Below are 23,573 nucleotides of genomic sequence, written 5' to 3' on the forward strand. Positions count from 1 at the left end.
CTTGTTTCTTGGGTGTTTTTAGCTTGAAAAGGTGTTGAATTCTGTCAAATGCTTTTTCTGTAGCTATTGAGAGGAGCATGTGAATTTGTCTTTTGTTCTGTTTGTGTGATGAATTACAGTTACTAATTTACATATGTTGAACCATCCTTACATCCCTGAGATAAAAACTCCTTTTCACAGTGAATGCTTCTGTTGATGTGACTTTGCATTTGAGTTGCTACTATTTTACTAAAAAATTCTGTGTCTATTTCATTCAGAAAATTGGTCTCTAATTTTCTTTCTTTGCGGTCTCTGCATTTAGGATGTCAGGGTGATACTAGATTGATAGAGTTATGAAGTATTCCAACTTAATAGTTCATGAAATAAGTTGAGAAGCACAGGCTTAGCTCTCCTTTGAAATATCTGTAGAATTTGTCTGAGAATCCATCAGGACCTGGGCTTTTCGTAGTCGGTTTTGTATCGCCGCTTCATTCTCACAGTTTGATATCGACCTGGTGAGGTCTTCTATATCCTCTTGCTTCAAGTAGGAATGTCGTAGAAGTCAGACATGTGTCCATTTCTTCTAGATTTTCCAATTTGTTGAAGTCTAAATTTTCAAAGCAGCTTCTATCGGTATTTGGATTTTTATAGTATCTATCACCAGGTCTACTTCTTCACACCAGAATACCAAGGTAAGTATTATATCTAAGTGTTCGGGGAGCTTGGCAACAGAGAAAATAAGATGCAGAGCCTGCTAACAATTCCAAAAACTCTAGCAGGAGGCCCAGCAACAGATTACTTGTGGCATGCCAGCTGTGAATCCTTGGTAAACCTGGCCAACTGGAACCCCAAGTATTCCACAAGTCTCACCTCTCTCTCAGGCCAGCTCCCTAAGCACTACCCGAGACTGTGGATGCAAGCTTTGTTTGTCTGTAGTACTGGGAGATAAACCTGATGACATTCTATACGTGAGCTTTTATGCCTATCTTTTTTATTTTGAGAAAAGGACTCACTAAGATATCAAGGCTATCCTCCAAAATTGGGATCCAAATTAAGTGTGATGAAACGTGTGCCACGGTGCCTAGCAAAATGAAGTATCTTTGAGAGTTAGCCAGGATGACTCTGAAGATTTTAAGAAGTCAGGCAAACGAGTATTTCAGGATACTACCCTCAGGAAAATAAATGGGAAGATCTCAAGACCCAGCAAGGTTTTCTGGGATGAAAAAAAAGGCATACAATTTTAAGAACTCTTTCCCCAAAAGAAAACAAGAGTTATGGAGTAGATACATTCAAAGAAAAGATCTGAGAGGGCTTCATAAGCCCTGGCCACACTGTTTGGTAAAAACATTTCTCTCCTGAAACCACTCAAGACCAGAGAAGGTGCAGTCTCATCCAAAAGGAATATAGTACCACAAAAATTCAAAACACACACACACGGAACAAATTATACCACTGAGATACAAAATAATGTCCTAGTTAAAAATACCAAACAAACGGAGTGTTATTAATTTCCTGACAAAGAATTCAAAATGATTGTGTTAGAAAGGCTCAAAAAACATAGAGAAAACAGACAAGTCAGTGAAATAAAAAACATAATTCATGAGCAAAATGAAAAGTTCAATAAAGAGAATTCATTAAAAAAAAAATCTCTGAAACTAAAGAAAAACACACTAAAGTGGAAGACGCAGCGGAGCCAGGCATGGAGGCCCACAGCGGTGACCCAGCGCTTGGGAGAGGGAACTGAAGGATCGCACTCTGCTGCCAGCCTCAGCTACTTGGGCCCTCCGCAATACGGTGAGACCCTGTTTCAAAATAAAGAATTTAAAAAATAGTGCTAGGGGTGGAGCTTGGAGGTAGAAGGCCCCTGGGTTCCATCCCCAGTGCCACACACACACACACACACACACACACACGCACGCACGCACGCACGCAATGGAGTTTCATCAAGAGCAAGATTAATCAAGCAAAAGACTCTGTGAACTTGAAGATGGGTCATTTGGAAAGATAGAGTCAAAGAAAAAAGATAAAAATAAAAAAGCCTATGGGAGTTATGAGGTACCATCAAGAGATCTAACTTTTGCATTGTAAGAATTATGGAAGGAAAACAGAAAGAAGGAGTAGAATTACTAAAAGAGATGGCTGAAAATTTCCCACATCTGGTGAGAAATATGTGCATCCAAGGTACATGAAGGTGACGTCAACTGTACCCAATAAGGCACAACCTGACGGAGACTTCATACTAAGATATAATCCAACTGTCAAAATTCAACGACAAAGAGATTTTTTAATGTAGCAAGAGAAAAGAATCCTATTATATATGAAAATTTCATTAGACTTAATTTCTCAGTAAAAATCTTGCTAATCAAGAGGGTGGGTTGATATATTGAAAGTACTTGTTTTTCAGTGGATTCATGCTTGGTGTATGGAAAAGCTATTCACTTCTCTAAGTTGATTTTGTATCCAGTTACTCTGCTGAATTTATCAGCTCTAGAAATACTATGGTTAAGGTTTTGGGTCTTCTAAGTATAGAATCATGTCATCTGTAAACGAATAATTCCAGTTCTTCTTTGACTATTGTATGCATTTAATTTCCTTCTCTTGCCTAATTACCCTGGCTAAAATTATAAGAATTTGAAAAGGAGTAATGACAGTGGACATACTTGCCTTGTTCCTAACTATAGAAAAAAGTGCTTTCCATTTTTTCCAGTTCAGCATTATCATATATTGCCTTTATGACGTTGTAGTAAATTCCTTCTATGTCTAATTTTTTCAGGATTTTTATCATAATGGTTGTTGGATCTTGTCGAGTGCTTTTTTTTTGCATCTATTGTGATCACCATGGGATTTATGCCCTTGGTTCCTGATGAATTACAATTATTGGCTTTCATAATTGTTTTTATTTACTTTTTTTTTTTTTTGGTGGTACTGGGGTTCCTGGAAGCCCTTCTACCTCCGGGCTACACTCCCAGACCTATTTTATATTTTTGAATCAGGGTCTCTTACGCCAGCGCGGCTGGCTTCGAACCTGCGCGATCCTCCTGTCTCCGCCTCCCAAGCGCGGGGATGACAAGCGTGCGCCACCACGCCCAGCTTGACTTTCATAATTGAACCAACCTTACATCACTGGAATAAAACAAACTTGGTCATGGTTCATTATCGACTTGATGTGATTTTGAATATTATTTTCTAGAATTTTATTATAAATTTTTCCATCTAAGCTGGGCACAGTGTCACACACCAGTAATACTAGCATTTGGAAGACTGAGACAAGAGGAACACAGTTTGGAAGTCAGCCTCAGCAACGTAGCAATGAGGCACTCAGCAACTTAGCAAGACCCTGTTTTAAAATAAAAAATAAGTTTTAAGGAGCTGAGGGTGTAGCTTCCAGGTATAGTGTCCAATTCAATCCCCAGTACCAAAAAAGTATTATCTCCATCTATGTTCATGAAAGATATTGGTCTGTAACTTTCTTTCCTTTAGCTTCTTTATTCGGTTTATCAAGTTTTGGTATCATACTGGCCTTGTAGAATGACTTCAAGAGTAATCCATTGGTTTTTTTCCTTAGACAATCTGGGGAAACGATTTTCTGAAATAATGTGAGGAACACTGGACTTAGTTCCTCTTTGAAGGTCTTGTAGGATTCAGCTGGGAATATGTCTGACTGGGCTTTTCTTTGTTGGAAGCCTTCACTTCACCAGTCTCTTTTTTTGTTATTGATCTATCTAGGTTTTTTGTATCGGCTTTATTCAGTTTAGAAACATTGTATACACGTATCTAGAACTTTCTAGTCAACTCTAGGTTATCCAATCTATTGGAATATAAGTTTTCAAAACAGTTCCAAGTGATTCCATTGATTTCTGCCATCTGTGGTGATATTATCTTTTTCTTTTCTTATTTTATTAACTTAGGTCCTTTCTTCCTTTTCATTAGGCTGGCTACGGGTAAATCTTATTTATCTTCTGGAAAAAAATCAACTATCTGTTTGATTGTTTCAATCAGCATTCTCACTGTTACAATCTAAAACAACTGACCACTGCAAGTTAGAGGACGGAAGATATATTTGCTAATAATCCCAGAGGTTTCAGGAGTCCAAACCATGTAAAAAATGGATATATCAGTGGCGCTCAGGGAATGGTGGAAGGAGGCAGCGGAAGAGAGCAAGTGATCTGCTCCCACATCACAGAGGTTGGAAAATAAAAGAGAGAAAGGGGAAGAGGGAGCATATGGAGTCCCCAAGGCCACACCCACGAGGACACCTCCTAAGAAACCAGCCCCATTTCCAACATAGCTACTTCTCTACATGATGTATGCAGGGCCATTCTAAATTCAAACTATAACACTGATCCTTTCACAACTGATTTTATTCTATATTTTTAAAAATTCTACTCTGATTTTTATTATGTTGGCTTTGGAGTGAGTTTGTTCATGTTTTTCTAGAACCTTGAAATGTGTCATTAGGCTCATTTGGAATCTTCTTCATTTAATATGGGCCCTCAGTGCTACAAACTTTTCTCATAAAAATTGCCTTTGTGGCGTCCCAGCAATTTCATAAATTGTCTCCATTTTCATTTGATTCTGGAATTTTTTTAATTTGTGCCTTCATTTTTTCTATGATCCATTTCTCATTCCAGAGTCAATTATTCATTCTCCATATATTGGTATAATTCCTCTGTAACTTCTTGCTACTGACTTCTACTTTCAGTCCACTATGATCTAAACAGATGCAAGGTATTACATCAGTTTTTTTGAATTTGCTAATACTTGCTTTGATGAGTAGAATATGTTCTATTTTGGAGAAAGTTCCCTGAGCAGCTGAAAAAACTCAGTGAATTCAGCTGTTTGGGGATAGAATACTCTGTAAATGTTTATTATGTTCTTTTGATTTATAGTATTTTTGTTTGTTTTATTTTGCTTTTGGTACTAGAAGTTGAACCCATTGATTTTGTACCTCCAATCTACACCTCAAGCCCTATTTTTTTAATTTTGAAACAGGGTCTCAGTAAGTTTCTGAGGGTCTTGCAAAACTGCTGAGGCTGTCCTCAAACCTGTGATCCCTCTGTCTTAGACTCCCAAGTACTGGGATCACAGGTGTTTGCACTTCACCTAACTTGATGTATGGTATTCTTTAGGTCTGAAGAATTTTGACTGATCATTTGTCTGGCGGCCTAAGTAATGTTGACAGTCATATGTTGAAATCTCCCAGTATTATTACATTATGATATGAATCCTAATATCAACTAGTGCTTTTGATGTAAGCGGGTATGCCAACATTTAAGGTAAAAATGTTTACTAACAATATATTCTTGTTGGCTGTTCCTTTCATCAGTGGTAAATGATCATTTTTGTCTTTACTTATTCGTTTTGGCTTGAAATCTACTCGGTTAATTGAGAGTGACTCCTGCTACGTGTTTTCAGTCTCTGTGCATGGAGTATCGTCTTCCACCGTGTTCACCTTCTATACCCAGTAACTTTGCCTGTGAGCTTCATGTAAAGACATGTATGCTTTCTGAAGAGCTGAGACCATTTACAGCCAGTGTCATTACAGAGTCGTCGCCATGTCCTGTCATTTGAAATGACGGACGTCTTCTGTTTGACAGTCTCAGCTCTCCTGTACTTGGTTGCTGCTTCTTTGGGAATCCATCCCTTCTCTGGCACAGGAGTTTATTTTTCATTCCTTTTTGGTGCTATTCTTTTAAGAGTTTTCTGTTGACATACCTCACTACTCATGACTTTTTTCAGTTTCTCCTTGTCTTAAAAGATTTTTGTTTCTGCTGGTGTGTGTGTGTGTGTGTGTGTGTGTGTGTGTGTGTGTGTGTTACTCGAGAGACCCCAGGAGCACTCTACCTCTGAGCTATTTTACTCGCAGTCCTCTTTTATTTTGAAACAGGGTCTCACTAAATTGCAAAGGGCTTCATTAAATTTCTGAGCCTGGCCATGAACCTGCGATCCTCCTGTCTCAGCTTCCCAAGTACCGGGATTACAAGCATGTGCCACGATGCCAATTTTTCTCTGCCGATTTTTTAAAACCGCTTTGTCGAATATAACAATCTTGGTTGGAAATTGTTTCTTACAAAGCTTGAAGTACCCTCTTGCTTTCAGAGTATGGGTTGAGAAATCTGAGGCAATTCTTATTTACTTCTGAGTGTGATCGTGACTTTCTTCTCTTAGTCATTTTAATTATGAAGTGGGACGGAGAGATTGTTTTTTGATCTTGTCAGCTTGGGTTTTTGAATGTCTCCTGTACATGAATGTCCTTCTCTTTTCATGTCTGAAAAATTCTCTGATATTAATTGTCTAAAGAACAAATGTATTTATGTCCAGGGTTTGTATATACATACCTTCCTTAATGCAAATTATCCTTAGGTTTGGTCTCTAGATTAGATTTCTTGAATGCTCTGATTGTGGGCTCACGATCGTCTTTTCTTGATTATTGATGGAGTGTTGACTATTAGAACAAAGTCTTCTAAGTCAGAGACTGTTTTTCATGAGGTCTATTCTATCGATGACCCTTTTTCTGTTGATCCTGACGGTTGAGCTCAGAAGCATTCTGTCTCTGAGCTACACCCTCACCCCTTTCTATCTTTTGTTTTGAAATAGGGTCTCACTAGGTTACTGATCGTCCTTCTATGCTGCTCAGGCTGGTCTCAAACCTGTGATCCCCCTGTCTCAGCGTCCTAGTGATTGGGATTACAGGTGTGCACCACCATGCATGGCTACTGGTGATACTTTCTGTTGAATTTTTTATTTGATTTATTATCAAACTAGAAGGAACAGTGGCTCCGTTGCGTTAACCCTTCCTCCTTTCCTGTTGCTTGCTATGCTGTTGACCGAAGTGCTTTAAACCTGAGACTCAATCACACAGGTCTCGGCGTCCCTCCTCACCAGCACAGGGGAGGGCAGGATGGGAAGTGCAGTTCACTGGAGCTGGATGCACCCAGAGACGGGTTGGTACAGAGTTCTTAATAACAGGGGTCTAGGTTTGAATGGAGCTTTGAAAGGTGTTAGGTGGAAAGATTACATACACACGCTCTGAGGGCCAGGCAGACACCTATTTCTGCTGGGCATCTGGATAACAGGGCCTCTAAAGAATTTCATCGCAGGGAGGTACAATTAACTACCCCGGGTGGAGGAATCGTTCCACACCCACAGACTCCCCTGACTTTGAATATGGCCTTCCAAGACTTGGGCTCTAGATTTAGACATGCCCGACTATTCCGTTTCCCAGACCATCTTCAGCAGACCCAGAGGGAAAGTGAGCTGAGCTCCTCTCCGTGTTTCTGAACTGCCCAAGTGCGATCTCCCCTGCGCCCTTTTCAGTCGTGAAGTGCCAGTTTGTCACTAAGCCTCTTGGCAGGTGCTGACTGGGATCGTGCAGCAGTGTTTACCAAAGGCTCCCGGATTCCTGCAGCAGAACGCTACAGGATCGCGTTAGAGCACATATTCATCAAGATGCCTCCTGCCTTAGCTCAGTACTCAGCTGAGAATCACAGAGCTCATTCTAGACGTCTGCTTATTGTGCAGCTTCTCATTCACAAAGTTCAGACTTTCTTAGCTACGTTCAGATTTGTTTTACTCTTGCCAAAAAGCAGCATTCCTACTGGTTCAATTCCGAGTCACCAGTTTTCATTCCTCTCAATTTATTAATCTTCACTGAGAGTTTTTTAACTCTAAATTCGCCAAGGAAATCAATCCGCAGTTTGCTTTCCTTGATGTGTCCTTATCTGGTCTTGGTATTAGGAAGATACTGGCTTCACAGCATAATTTGTGAGCTTTACCTCCTTTTCTGTTTTATGGTATAATCTGAGATCACTGGCGTTAGTTCGCCTTAAAAGGTCTGGTAGAATTCACCTGTGAACCCATCGGGTCTTGAGCATTCCATAACCACTTCACTTAATTGCTTGTTTTATGTCTGTTTTGGTTTTTATATTCATTTTATTCAACTTTGATAGGTTGCATGTGTCTAGACATTTTTCCATTTCTTCTAGATTTTCCAGCTTATTGAGATATAAAGTTTTCAAAATAGTCATTAATGATCCTCTGGGTTTCAGTGTCCTCTAATTAGTGCCCCACAAAAAACAGCACAGGGGTGTGGAGCCCACAATAAGCAGAGGCCTCGAGGTGCTCTCAGGTCACCCAGAAAGTTGAGAAAAGATTCAAATGATCTCAACTTGACCCTCATGGATCTAGCTTGCTAAGGGGAAAAGGAAATAAAGACTATACCAGGCAGAGGCAACAGAAGTTCCCAACTATCGAGAGCAGAAGACTTCTTCCTTGAAACCTCACTACAAACAAGAGGAAGTCCCTTGTCTTGTCTGCCATGACCTACCTTTGGTCACAGGAGGATACTAAAGTTACCAGTTATTCTCTTACTGGAATCTGCTTGAACCTTTAGGTTGCAGTGCTTACTTCATGTGATGAGGACCAATATTAGGGCCAAGTACTTAGCATGATGTCTTACTGTTGGACTGTCCCCTTTACCAGTATAAACTGACCTTCTTTAATAAGCCTTTTAGGAATAATTCTGGCTTGAAGTCTGCTTTATCAGATAGAAGTGTAGCTACTCCTGCTTGCTTTTGGGCACCATGTGAAGGGAGTATCATTTTCTATTTTTTTTTTTCTTGCAGTGCTGGGGGTTGAACCCAGAGGCATTCTATCTCCAAGCTATATCCCCAGCCTTATTTTTTTTAATTCTTTATTTTGAAACAGCGTCTCACTAAGTTGCAGAGGGCTTAACTAAATAGCTGAAGGTGGCTGCAATCCTGCAATCCTCCTGTTTTAGCCTCCCAAGTACTGGGATTATAAGCATGTACCACCACGCCTGACCTTTCTCATCTTTTTACTTTAATTTTGTAATTGTTTTGCCTGTGAATCCAGTCTCTAAAAGACAACATATATAAAGATAATATTTTTAATCCAACCTTCCAGTCTATATCTGTGTGTGTGTGTGTGTGTGTGTGTGTGTGTGTGCGCGCGCGCACGCGCGCACGCGCACGCGCTTACTGGGAATTGGACCCAGGGGTGCTGTGCCTCTAATCCATGCTCTCATTCCTATTTTATTTTCTCAATTTTGCAATAGGGTCTAAGTTTCTAAGACTGGTTACAAATCTACAATTCTTTTGTCTCAGTCTACCAAGTAATGGGATTACACATATGCACCACCATGCCTGGGTCAGTTATATCACTTAATTAGAGAGGTGCGACCATTTATATCCAATATTATAATGGAAAAGTGTCTATTACTCACTGCCATTTTGATTTCGTTTGATTCTGTCCTAATTCTCATTTGCTTATCTATTAATTTCTCAACTACTACTGAGATTTATTCTTTCCCAAGCTCTCTTGATTCTTTTTACCTTCTTGTTTTGTGTGCGGGATTCCTTTAAGCTTCTTCAACAATTGTGACTTGTAGTCATCAACTCCTTCATTACGCTAATCTTGAAAGATTTTTATGTCCATTTTGTTTCTTAAGGATTGCTTTGTTGGAGATAGCTATTTGATTTGGCAATTCGTTTATTTCCAGAGTTGAAACATATCATTCCGAGCCTTCCTGGACTTTAGAGTCTCTGGTAAGAAGTACACTGCTACTTTGACTGGTTTTCCTTTATAGGCAACTCAGTATTTTAAGTTTTCAAACTTTTTCTAATCTGGAATTTTGGCCTTTCCGTTGTAATCTGTCGTGGAGAGGTTCCGTTGCTGGTCTTGTCAACTTGGGTTCTAAGTTCCTCTAGTGTCTGGGTGTTCATTTCATTACTAAGTTTGGAACAGTTTTTGCTATTATTTCACCAACGAGACTATGAATGCATTAACCTGTATCTCTATTCCTACATCACTATGCGTGGTCCTTAAATGAGGCTTCTTAATAGTCTCTCTGGGTTCTTGAATATTCTGATCACATTTTCTTATGATCTCTCAATTTTCTTATGATCTCTGAATAATGTCTGGATTTCCCAAAGTATCCAACTTGTCTTCAGGTTCTGAAATTCTGTATTTCGCTTTCATCTTATCTACTGGAGAGACATTCAACTAAGGTTTTTACATTTGACTTATTGTGCCTTTCATTTCCAATATTCCTGATTGGTTCCTTTTTCAAAATCACTATCCCTTATTAAAATGCTCTTTCATACCCTATATTTTCTCTTAGTTCACTCCCTAGATCTAATCCATGTTTATTTTTAAAAGCAAATTTTTGAATTATTGTGCAGCATTTCATCTACTTTGATGTTTGTGAATTAATTTGCTGAAAAATGTAGAGAGATATAAACTTTTGGAGGAATCTCGTTGGCTTGTTCCTTCATGCTTTCTGAGATGCTACATTTCCATCTGTTCGATGGATTACTCTTCCCTCTTTTAGAGGATGGTTCTTTAGTGAGCAGTTGTTTCTTTATAATTACCCCTAGGCTTCAGTTATATCCCTAATTAACCCTGGGCTGGGGGCACATATCCAATTACTACAATAAAATTGCTAAGTTTAACAATCAGAGCTGTTTTTAGAGAGGAGATTAACTTCAAATGACAGTGGTAATTAAGAGTAAACTATATATATATATACATATATATATATGTGTATATATATATGTATATATATATATATATTGTCTGTGTGTGTGTGTGTGTGTGTGTGTGTGTGTGTGTGTGTGTGTGGTACTGGGGTTCCTGGAAGCCCTTCTACCTTAGGGCTACACTCCCAGATCTATTTTATATTATTTTATTGGAAACAGGGTCTCTCTTAAGCCAGCACGACTGGCTTCGAACCTTGCATGATCCTCCTGTCTCTGCCTCCCAAGTGCGGGGATGACAAGCCTGCGCCACCACGCCTGGAGATGATATATATATAATCAACTCTGTAACCAATGAGAAAAGTGGTGAGAAATAATATAGAATAGGCTGCGATGTTAAGCAGTAGTAGTAGTATACTTAATGCTAGATTTTATTGAAGGAAGAAAAAAAGAAAAAAAGGGAAATAAAGATAAGGAACTAGAGAAAGGAGGCTTTCTATAAGTAAATAAATAAATAAATAAATAAAAAGGGACAGAAGGGAGACTAGAGAAAAAAATGAAAAGAAGCACTAAGAATATATCAATGTCAGAATACTTAAAACAGCTTTATATATGAAAAAACAAATAATGAGGAAGACACCAAAAAACTGCACAGAACAACTAATGCAACAACATGATTTAAAAAGATTAAGTTTAGCGGGGCGTGGCGGCGCACGCTTGTCATCCCAGCATTCGGGAGGCTGAGACCGGAGGATCATGGTTTGCAGACAGCCTCAGCTACCTAGTGAGGCCCTTTGCAACTCAGTGAGACCTGGTTTCCAAATAAAGAATAAAAAACAGCTCAGAGGTCAAATCCCCCTGGGTTCCACCCCCAAACCCGCAAAAAAAAAAAAAAAAAAAAAAAAAAAAAAAAGATTAAGTTTTCTCCTTGCTAGACATTTTGGCATACACAGGCAGTCAGAAAAACAGAAGTAAATTCACCCCTAAAGGTCTCTGGTACTTTGGGTGAGGCAGCACATGACAGAGTGGGGTGTGCCTGGCGGCTGAGATGCAGACAGCAGCCAGAGGCTGACACATGGGCAGCAGCTGGAGCGATGGTCAGGGCCTGGGGCCGCAGCCGTGGCTGAGGCATGGGGAGGTACAGGGTGGCCAGCAGCTGGAGCATGTGTCTGCACTCAGCAAAGGGGATAGTTGCCATCAGTGGGCAGCGCAGTGGAGACCCACAGAGAGGTGCAGATGCTCCCTGGCAGAGATTCTTGGTAGGAGCCCAGAATAGAGGTTTGTAAAACATCCTTGGCTACTGCTTCCCTGACAGAGGCGTGTGCCTAGGAATAGCCCTTCCTGGCAGGGGAGCTCAGTGATGCACGGAGCAGAGTCCCATTCGCCACGTGCTCACGAGGCACCACCTAAGCACATATAAGAAGATCCAATAAGATTTATTGATTTTAAAATTAAAGAATCGCCGGGCATGGTGGCGCACACTTGTAATCCCTGCTCTTGGGAGGCGGAGGCAGGAGGATCGCGCTGGTTCGGAGCCAGCCGCGCTGGCTTAAGAGACCCTGTTTTCAAATAAAAAAATATAAAATAGGTCTGGGAGTGTAGCCCGGAGATAGAAGGGCTTCCAGGAACCCTAGTACCACCAAAAATAAATAAATTAATTAATTAATTAAATTAAAGAATCAATTTGCCTTCTAAATTGGTAAGTTATTCCTCAAAGTTTAACAATTTAATGTCTTCAAAAGAGTTAATTCTTTGTAAGACTCTTTTTTTTTTATTCATCAGGGATAAAAATAACAATTTGCTTTTGGAGTGACCATACTCACCAACAGCTCTCCAGGTTAGATTTTTATAATGCTGTTACTACTTGTTTGTTTTCGTGAAACCCAGACACTAGGATGTTTGTTTAGATGCTCAAAAACACTTATTTTTTAAAGGAATACAAATTTCACAGTAAAAAGTTTGTTATGAGTGCTATCAGCCCTAGACCAAATGGCCAAAACGAGATGACAAAGGTAGAGACCGGATCCCACAGACCTAACTAATATGCCCAAAGGTTGTTAGTGAGCAAAGTCTGGCTGCGCTGCAAACTAGAGTTGGACCTGTGTTAAGAAATGCTGAAATCAGCTTCAGGTAGGCAAACAAAAGTTTTAAAAGATAAACAGGCCTTGAAGGTCAAATACTGGCTTAAGAATCCTAAATTAAGGTTACATTTGAGGAAAAACAAGTGAGACACTTAATATCCAAATGGATAATGGTCAGATCATATGTGTCAGCTGAATTCGAATCCACAATCCGAGAAGTCGAACTACAACCTCTGCAGCAATCGGCCCAGAACGGTCAGGACCAGATCGACGACTACCCGTTTCTCTATCGTTTGCTTCCATTTCCAACTCAGAAAACCAAATATGCTCTCCAAAACAACCCTGTAAGACCCCGCACTGCTACTGGCCAACCTCCGGCTTCCCCACACCAGGAGCTCCCCAGCAGAATTATGTGCAAAGCCATCTCTTCCCACTTAAGAGTATTCCTGCTCCCGTCTGCTTTGAGTCTCTGCCAAAGGTAAGCAATGATGGTTGCCGGCCTCCCTTTCGGCTCTGAGCCCTGAATAAAGAGCCTTTGCTTGTTGTTACTGGTGGCCTTTCATTTGCGCCCACACAAGGGGTCAGAATCCAGGAAAGGGATCTAAGAACAGCTATGGTGCTACGCATAAGCCCAGCAGAGGACTCTACCGGGAGAGCACGCACGTGCCTCTTGCTTGGCTAGCTATGCCTGCATGTCAAAATAAACGGGAATGCCTTCGTGGCTGAAAAACTTGACAAAGGATGGAATATGTCGGAATCATACTACGATTACATACAGGGTGCTTTTTAATGAAAATTATGGTATTTTTCTCTGTGTCTGGTCTGTCGCCCGCATTGCTGGCTTTAAGGCCTAGACTTCCTCCCAGTCATGATCGTTTTCCATTTTTATTTCTACTATCCAATGTGTACTTGATCTTACTCTTCTTTCCCATCTGTTGTTATTTATGAGCCTGAAAAGCAGTCTTCTGTGACTTTTTATTGTGTGGATATGGATAAGAGTAATGACCCATTGTCCAACATCAGAAACCTACTATATTAATTTCAAATCATTACAGTCATAGATATAACTTAAAAATTTATGCTTCTATAAATTAAAGGTATAAATGTATTTGAAAATCAAAATTATAAAGAAATAAAAATGAACATAATATAACAGATATACTTTTATATCCACATTCAAAAATTACTATTGTATAGTCAACTCTTGAGAAATTTTACTATAAGAAAGGATGAAGAAATCAAAGGTAGCTGGAAGAAGTCCAAGAAGTTGTAGGCTAATTAAAATTATCTGATAGCTAAGCATGGTGATGCACGCCTGTAATCCTAGTACTTGAGAGGCTAAGACAGAATTGCAGATTATAGGTTAGTATGTGTTACTTTAGTGAGATGCTGTTTCAAAATAAAAAATAAAATAGGCCTAGTGATATAGCTCAGAGGTAGAATACCCCTGGTTCAATCCCCAGTAACACACACACACACACACACACACACACACACACACACGGTAAAAACAAAAATTTAAAAATTATGGCAAGAAATTTTTAAAAAATCATTGCATTCATATTAATTTCTAATAAAAACAAGTTATCTCAATAAACACACAAGTTAAGAATTAAAGTGCCACAAGAATAAGATGTTAACCATTAGCTAAACGGATGGTGCTCTCAAGTCCTCCCTGTAACACAGGCTACGTCCAGCGCTCATCCTCCCATACACACGCTCCCAAGATGAAAACGAGGCTCTAGACTTTAGAGCAAGACATGACATCCAGGGAAGAATGCAAGCATCAACAATTCCTTAGATAGAAAAGTACAGGATATGGTGTGGGCCTTCTTGTGATACCTGGAACATCCCTACTAAGATAAATTGGACCTATATTTATTTATAAACTTCTTTTCTTGAGTAAAATATTTAATTTTCAATTAACCGGAAACTTGGCTAATGGTCAGCAAATACTGACAACTTCTGAAACTAAAGGAGTCGGTTATTTCTAATTCAAACACTACTACTAATTTCCAAAAATTTTAAATTGAAAGATATTTGCAAATGTTTCTAGATTCAATTTTATAAAAGAGCCAATGTTGGCCGCTGTGTTATTTCTTTACAGCAGACAAGCTACATTACCTCAGTGCCCATCAGTCTCAGAATGTCTATATATCCGACTGCTTTAAGTTTTGGGTTGTTTTTTTTTTTTTTGGAAACAGGGTCTCTTAAGCCAGCAAGGCTGGCTTTGAACCTGTGAGATCCTCCTGTCTCCACCTCCCAAGCATGGGGATTACAAGTTTGCGCCACTTCGCCCGGCATATCTGACTGCTTTAAACACAGCCCAAATAAGCACATCTTTTAGCCATTTAGAAGCCACCGGCCTTGCATATCCCTCGGAACTGCGCTCCGCATCTGGTAGCCATAGGTAAGACGAACCTTGGAGCTGTACCAGGCGGGGGCTGGGTGGAGCTCTCTGACCCAGAGACAGCCCATTTCTCAGCTGAGTGATAAGACACGTGAGCTCCAAGCCCAGCGACTCTGCCCCGGGCGTCACCTCCCTCCTCTGGGGGCAGTGGCCCTGCGGCCTCCAGGGTCTGTCCCCAGATCTCGGCTGGGTCATGCATCCTGTGAAGATACTGAGCAACTGAAGCCCACCGTGTGTCGCTGCCGCTCTTCAGCCAGGGTGGCCCTGGGTTAGCCCAACTCTGAAGTTACAAATGTGCAGGTTTTTCCCAGTGAAAAAAAGTAACAATTATACTTGAATCATTTAAAGAAACTGAAAGAAGGGAAGTGTGGTGGTGCTCGTCTGTAATCCCAGCACTTGGGAGGCTGAACCAGGAGGATCACAGGTCCAAGGACAACCTCAGCAAGTCATGAAACTCATCAACCTAGCAAGACCCTGCTTCAATATATAAGTGAAAATGGGGCTGGGGTATAGCTCAGAGGTAGAATGCCTCTGGGTTCAATCTTTAGTGCCAAAAGAGAGGGAGAGAAGATGAGAGACCAAGAAACACTTTAAGGATGTGATTGTGAAATGGTGGCTCTAAGCGCTAGTAATTACCAGCTTCTCTAGGGACAAAATCAAAACAACTGGAGAGCAGTTACTATTTGAGGTGGGTCGCTGTCGGAGGGCATCCTGAGATTCAGCTGTGCACACAGACTTGACACCCAAAGTATTTGAAGAGCAGAACAAAGGACGAGAAAGAACACCCAGGAGCGCAGCTGAGGGAAGGGGAGGCGGCCAGTGAAAGAGGAGGAGCCCCAGCGCACGGTCTACGGACTGTACCGAAGAGCGGTCGAGACAGACAGTGCACCGCAACAGGTAAGCCAGACAGATGTGAGCAGGCTCCACACCTGGGCCGCATCGGCCGGCGCTTACCCTGTCCAGGGACTGCCTTCCGGTCAAACAGCTCCCTCTCAACACAGGGAAATGGATACAATCAGCGCTAAGGGATAAGCATGCCAGGTTAGGTGCTGGGTGCAAGCACTTAGCAACTTCAGGGATCATTATAATACCCCTTACATTCCAGCTCCCTCCCCTTGAGTCTCATCAGGAGGAAGGACCCCACAAAGTCCGTAAGAAGCCACAACACAGAGGACAGGAGGCCCCACCTTCCTCTCACACAGTGGACTCCACACCCCACCTGGCCAGGTTCCCAGCAGGTGGCCCTCTCCTGAGTCCTCTGCTGCCCACCCTCTCCAGGGTGCCTTCACATTTCAAGCACACCGACCCCTCTCGGGCAGGCGGGCTCTACATTCTCTGGAGTGTGCATTCCTTTTCTTTCATTAAATAAACCTGTTGTGCTCTGTGACTCCATCTGGGTCTCCCAACTGAAATCTTTGGAGGGGTAAACAAACTGAGGAACGTCTACCTGGTAACGAGTGGGCCTGGAACCCACACAGCCTCCTGGCAGTGAGGAAGTTCTCTACTTCTGAATGTCCGGTGGCGGTACAGTATCACAGAGTCATCTTGAGAAGGTCCTGTTGAGCTTACGGCTGTGGTACTCAAATATCCCTACGTGTCCTGTCTCCAGGAACCAGCAGTGAATGGCAGGCACTGATGCAGTGGGTTTGGCCTTGAGAACTAGTTTGGAGACAGTAGGGGAAGCTTCTGAAACAAACCCACTGACGGCCCTAGCCTCGGGAGGCCAGTCCGTCTACGTAAGAAAAAGAAGGTCACTTTATGTTGGGAAAAGCTGCTGGCGCCCTTCGGAAACACGGGGTTGTGTGGGACGGCGCAGGGGCTAAGTTTCAAGACTTCAGGCCTGGCGTGGCACTGAGGCCACCCACTAGCCCTTCCTCTGCAGTGCAGATGACAGTGACCCCTAGGCAGCAACTGAGGAAGACCCAGAGACCCGGCTGTGCTGCAACAGATGGCATCGGCCCCACCCCAGGAGTGTCCAGGGAAAATAAAACCACGGAAAATTCTTCCAGAGGGAATTTTGTGCTCTATCCCAACAGGTACTGTGAGCAAGGCCACCAAGAGTTGCAAGAGCAGGCTCCAGCCACTAGCCTCTCCCTCTGGCTGCCAGGCCAGCAGCACAGAGGAAAGATGAACGGGACACAAGCCACACGGCCTCTGCTCCCTCCAGAGGGCGCACAGCCAAGGAGAAGCAGGAGGCAGAGCTACTCGCGCGGTCTGAGGATACCCTCTTGTTTATTAAGACATTCCGGGTAAACCACTCTGGTTTGAACTTGTATTTCCTTCCTGCCTTCCTGCCTTCCTATCTGATCTATTCCTTTTTCTTTACTTCTTCCTCTATTTTCTTCCCCAGTTAATATTTAATTTTAGGTTTTATTTTCTTACTTTCTCTCCAAACTCCTTTCTACTTAATCTTTAATTGGAGCTTTTCTATTTTCTTCTTTATTATCTTCCCTCCATTTTAATTTGTATTTTTGTTCTGTTTTCTTCTTTCTCATTTCACCTTTTAGTATTTTTATTTTCAAATTCTTTACAAATCTGCAGCTATTCAGTTCATTCTATATGGTTTTTATTAACTTTTTTGTTTTTGGTGGTACTGGGGTTCCTGGAAACCCTTCTGCCTCCGGGCTATACTCCCAGACACCTATTTTATACTTTTTATTTGGAAACAGGGTCTCTTTTCTTTGCTTTTTTTTTTCTTTTTCTTTTTCTTTTTTCTTTTCTTTTTTTTTTTTTTTTTTTTTTTTTTTGTGTGTGTGTGTGGTGCTAGGGATAGAACCCAGGCGCTTTCTACCTCCAGGCTATACTCCCAGACCTATTTTATACTTTATTTGGAAACCCTGTTTCCAAATAAAGTTGCTGAGAGCCTCACTAAATGGCTAAGGCTGGCTTCGAACCTGTGCGATCCTCCCGTCTCAGCCTCCCAAATGCTAGGATTACAAGCGTGCGCCACCATGCCCGGCTCCTTTTTATTTTTATTTATTTTTATTTTTATTTTTTTGGTGGTACTGGGGGTGGAACCCAGGGGCTTTTTACCTCTGGGCTTTACTCCCAGACCTATTTTATGCTTTGTTTGGAAACAGGGTCTCACTAAGTTGCTGAGAGCCTCACTAAGTAGCTGAGGCTGGCATCGAACCTGCGATCCTCCTTTCTCCGCCTCCCAAGCGCAGGGATAACCAGCGTGCCCACCACGCCCGGTCTTTTCTGGGTTTTGCTAACGTGTTATTGGTGCACTGTGGTCATAGGTCTTAACGGAGTACAAGATGGTGGAGGCACGCATGCACACCATCTACATGGATTTTACTCTCTCTTTCTCACTACTATCGGTGCTGGACGGCAGTTGTTTTTAACTGGCTATACTTATCCCCATCCCTAGCCCACTTACAAGCAGTTGCTACTCCCGTTTGTTTCCTTTTGTCTGCGTGGTGTGGTGAGGGGTGAGGTCGGTGCCTCAAGCATGCCGGGTGGGTGTTTTGCACTGAGCAGCCCCTCCACGCCAGCACTGAGAAACTGCACTACAAACACGACCTCGTCCTGCTCAAACCCTGTGAGTGCTTCAACGTAAAGAACAAGGGAGATGGGAAGCCTCCAGCCACGGCTCGGCCCCAAGTAGACACAGCAAGCGTAGTGGCACTCCTGGTCACTCATCCACATGGCAACAGCAGAGAGAAATAAACAACTCTGTGGACACTAAAACTGCGAGTGACCTACACATACAGGGCTTCCCTATCCTGTTAGTGCATCACTGAAAACCTGAAGCCTAACCATACAGGGTGCATCCTACATACACAGCTATCTGTATTACACCTACTTAAACTTACAAGGTGTACCAACTACTGCAGACCCATAGAAAAAATGGGTGACTTAGACTCCAACATGGGAAATACTGTGCCAAAACCCACTAACCACAGCCAAAGAAGAAACAGAAAAATAACAATAAAAAGTATATTTGGAATTAAACACTACATGGAAACCAATTTCTCTGGCCAAGTTATCAATAGAAGGAGGCTCCATGAGAACAGATGCATAAATCTCAAAATAGAAATACACAAGAAATAGGAAAACACAAGGCAGCATGACTCCTCTAAAAGTTAATGAATCCCTAGAAACTGACACAAAAAATATTGAAGTGAAAGAAATATCAGAGAATTCAAAATATTGATTGTTAAAATGATAAGCCAGTTGTAGTGGTATGCGCCTATAATCCCAGTACTTGAGAGGCTGAAACAGAAAGACTGCAGGTTGAAGGCCAACCTCTGTGCACTTGGCAAGGCCCTCCACAACTTAGTGAGATCCTGTTTTAAAATTTTTTTTTTAATTAAAGTAAGGCATAGTGACACGGGCTTTTAATCCCAGTACTTAGGAGGTTGAGACAGGAAGATTGCAGGTTTGTGACCAGCCTCAGCAACTTCATGGGATGAGATCTTCACAACTTAATGAGACCCTGTTTCAAGATAAAAATTAAAATAGTGTTGGGGGTTTGGCTCAGAGGTAGAATACCCCTGGCACAAGTACACAGACACACAACACAAATAAATATCAATGAATTCAAATAGGATATAAATAAATAGCTAAGTGAATAAAGAAAGACAATACAGGAAAAGAAAGAGGAATTCAGTAAGGAGAGAATTTAAACAAAACCAAAATAAAAAATATTGGAAATGAAAATATCAAATAAGAAACTCAGTTGAAAGCCTAACCAGTAGATTAAAGAAAGGATATCAGAACTTGGAGGAAAAAAGGTAGCTGGAATATCACATCAAGATAATAACAAAAATAAGAAACTAAGAATAGAACTAAAAGGTAGATCGATACATGGGACTGCATTAAACTGAAGAGCTTCTGTAAAGCAAAGGACACTACCAAGAAGCTCAACAGAGAGCCAGCGGAATGGGAGGAAACCTTTGCCAACTATTCCTCTGATACTGGACTAATTAACCTAGAATATACAGAAAATTCAAGCAACGCAGCACCAAGAAAACAAATAACCCAATCAAAAATGGGCAAGTGAACTAAATAGACACTTCACAAAGAAAGAAATCCAAATGGCCAATAAATGCATAAAACATGCTCAACATCACTGGCAATCAGAGATGCAAATCAGAACTATTCTGAGATTTCACCTAACTCCAACTAGAATGGCAATCATTCAAAATATAAACAACAAAAAATGCTGGCGAGAATGTGGAGAAGTGGGAACTCAAATACATTGTTGGTAGGAATGCAAATTAGTACAACCACTTTGGAAAACAGTATGGAGGATCCTCAGAAGAATGGGAATGAGCCTACCACTTGATCCCGTGCACTTCTGGGTATCTATCCAAAAGAATGGAAATCAAACAACCAAACTAATGCATGCATATCTATGTTCACAGCTGCACTATTCACAGTTGCCAAACTATGGAGACAGTCAAGATGGCCATCAACAGATGAATGGATTACAGAACTATGAGATATGTACACAATGGAATTTTACTCAGCCATAAATAAGAGTTTGTTTTATGAAAGTAGCTGCACCTATGTTTGGGGCATAAATGTTAACTATCATTATTTCTTCTTGCTGGATTGATCCTTTTACCAATAAAAAATGGCCTGCTTTGTCTCTTCTGATAAGCTTGGGCTTAAAGTCTAACTTGTCTGATATCATAGTTGCTACTCCTGCTTGTCTTCAGGTTCCCTTGGCATGGATTACCTTGCTCCAGCCTTTTACCTTAAGTTTGTTACTTTCATTACTTGTGTGCTTCTTGTAGGCAACAGATAGATGGATTCTGGTTTTTAATCCATTTTGCCACTTTATGTCTTTTTATTGCGGAGTTGAGGCCATATATTTTCAGTGTGATTTTTGAGATTTTTTTTTGTGGTACTGGGGTTCCTGGAAGCCCTTCTAACTCCAGGCTACACCCCCAGACCTATTTTATACTTTTTTCTTAATTTGGAAACAGGGTCTCTTAAGCCGTGCTGGCTTCGAACCTGCGTGATCCTCCTGTATCCACCTCCCAAGTGCGGGGATTATAAGCGTGCGCCACCACACCCAGCTTGAGATTTTTAATTCCTAACATATTGAGATTTAACTTCTGTATGAGGTAATGTTTGTTCTTCTTTGCTTAGTTGTTTGCTGGATGGAAATTCTTGTTTCTCTGGTTCTAGAATATATTACTTATCTCTTTTTTGCAGGTACTCTCTTTGAGTATTTTCTCTAGTGCTGTTTTGGAGCAAATACAGCGACCTAACTGAAGGGATGGGAAGGGGAGGAGAGAAATTCTCTAATGCACATGATGCACTTTACAAACATATCAATATAAATCACTAAGCCAAACATGAGAAGGAAGGGGTGGGAATGGGGTGGGAATTGGGTAAGGGCTAAATGGTGTATGTATGCCTCCACCATCTTGTATCCCATTAAGATGTATGACTACAATACACCAATTAAAAAGAAAAAGAATTATGCTAGGGGCTGGTGATATAGTTGAGTGGTACATTTCTTAACTAGCTTGCGCTAGGCCCTGAATTCAATCCCTAGTACCACAATTGTGTGTGTGTGTGTGTGTGTGTGTGTGTGTGTGTGGTACTGGGGTGGAACCCAGGGGCTTTCTACCTCTGAGCTATACTCCCAGACCTATTTTATATTTTATTTGGAAACTGGGTCTCACTAAGTTGCTGAGAGCCTCACTAAGTAGCTGAGGCTGCTTTGAACCTGTGCGATCCTCCTGTCTCAGCCTCCCAAGAGCTGGGATTACAAGTGTGCGCCACCACACCCAGCCCACAATTTAATAAAATAACGATAGCTGTAGTTTCATATCAAAATCTTCTAAGTTGCTGGGCGTGGTGGCGCATGCTTGTAATCCCGCACTTGGGAGGCAGAGACAGGAGGATCGCGCAGGTTCGAAGCCAGCCGCGCGCTGGCTTAGGAGACCCTGTTTCCAAATAAAAATGTAAAAATAGGTCTGGGAGTGTAGCCCGGAGGTAGAAGGGCTTCCAGGAACCCCAGGACCACCAAAAAAAAAATCTTCTAAGTTACATTATTATAATTTTCCAATAAGTTTTCTCTTGGAAGGCACAGCAGCCATTTACTAATAGCTCTCATCTCCAAATCTGCTCTTTCAATCACTGACTGTAAGACTGACATCTCAAACTACCTCCCAAACTTGGTTTCACAGTCTCCTTCGTTAGTTGAGGGCATTCGGAAGATACTGGGGAAAAGGAGGTGAAAAAGTGTGTTTCTTGCTCTTCCTGCAAATAGTCCCCACCAGCCACCAGCTGCCTTTGGCTTCCCACAGCCCAGCGTCATTACCACATTCCTCAGACGTACCAGCAGCAGCCATGTGATGGCCCCTTCTCCTATGTTTGTGCTCAGGGTCTCAAGCCCCACCCCCACGTGTCTGGGCTCTGCTCTGCCCGTCCCGTCATGCCTTGTGTCCCCTGACGTTAGAGCGCAGGCTGCTGTGTGCAGTTCTCTGTCGTCTCTGCGTTACATCACTATTGCTTCTTTTGTTCTTTCACTTTTCGAGCATATATAAATGATTTCCTACATTACATGCAATCTAATAAATTGACAAATATAATCTCTATTTTCCTGAATGAATCCTAAATGACTAGAAGGTCATTTAGGATTTTCTTATTTTCTGGCCAAACACATTTTGTAACCACAAAGGGTAACTTAGTTGAAAATTATACAGCATTTAAATATTATATTTTAAAATGATGAATTCTAAAAAGTAACTTAGGAAAAAAGAGAGATAATGGCAAAGAATATTTTAAAAATCACTCACATTTCCAAAATGCAAAACAACAAATGTTACCATTTTGATATATTTACTCTGCATCTCTTTTCTGTGCAGACTGCTTCTGTGTTCAAATGCATGGCCAAACTATGTATGCACTTTGCATAATGTCTTCTTGACTTTAAGGTGCATTTAACATTTTTAAAAACTTCTACTTGCAAATATAAGATTCTAAAAGTTTTTTTTTTCATTTTGACTCACAGATGCAAAATTACAGATTTATCTCTAGTTCCACTTCTATCAATGACTATTTTAAAAGTAGTATATAATTTTTAAAAACATGCATTTTTTTGTGGCACTGGATATTAAAACCAGAGGCTTTCTACCTCTGAGGGACACTGCCTGTCCTATTTTACTCTTTTTATTTTGAAACAAGGCCTTGCTAAGTTACCACACTGGCCTTGAAACTGCAATCCTCCTGTACCAGTCTCCCCAGTACTGAAATTACAGCCATGCACATAATTCTTTTTATAAAATTCACAATTAAAGTCACTTCACCAGGATGAAAAAAAAAACAGACTACAGTTGTCAGTATTTTAAGAAAAATTATGTCCTCAAAATTATACATGATAATTAATGTATATTTTTTCCAGAAAAGCCTACCCAATTTTTAAACCTATATTTTTATACGATGAACAAAAAGACAAATAGCCTTCCTTCATAACCCACAATAATTAGAAATAAATTCAGTGAGGCCAATCACTTACCCCCTGTTACTGACAATTGCCTTTTTCAAGTGAATGTAATTTGCAGGAAAGATCCCCTATAAGAGAGAAAATATTTTCAATTAGAAAAAGTAAATTGTGATTAATATCTCATATATACTAAA

The 23,573-nt window shown here is 41.0% G+C and overlaps 1 protein-coding gene across 1 annotated transcript in view; it reads right to left on the minus strand.

Moving 5' to 3' along the window:
* The window catches only part of DOCK3 (dedicator of cytokinesis 3), a gene marked incomplete at both ends in the record, with an annotated part of 359,460 nt that overhangs the window by 237,643 nt on the left and 98,244 nt on the right, over positions 1-23,573 (minus strand). The window contains one exon of the mRNA XM_080695935.1: positions 23,452-23,507. Coding sequence (XP_080552061.1) covers positions 23,452-23,507 — 56 coding nt within the window. The remainder of the gene's footprint in view (positions 1-23,451; positions 23,508-23,573) is intronic.

Source organism: Muscardinus avellanarius, assembly GCF_963383645.1.
Source record: "Muscardinus avellanarius genome assembly, chromosome: 5".
Classification (NCBI taxonomy): Eukaryota; Metazoa; Chordata; class Mammalia; order Rodentia; family Gliridae; genus Muscardinus; species Muscardinus avellanarius.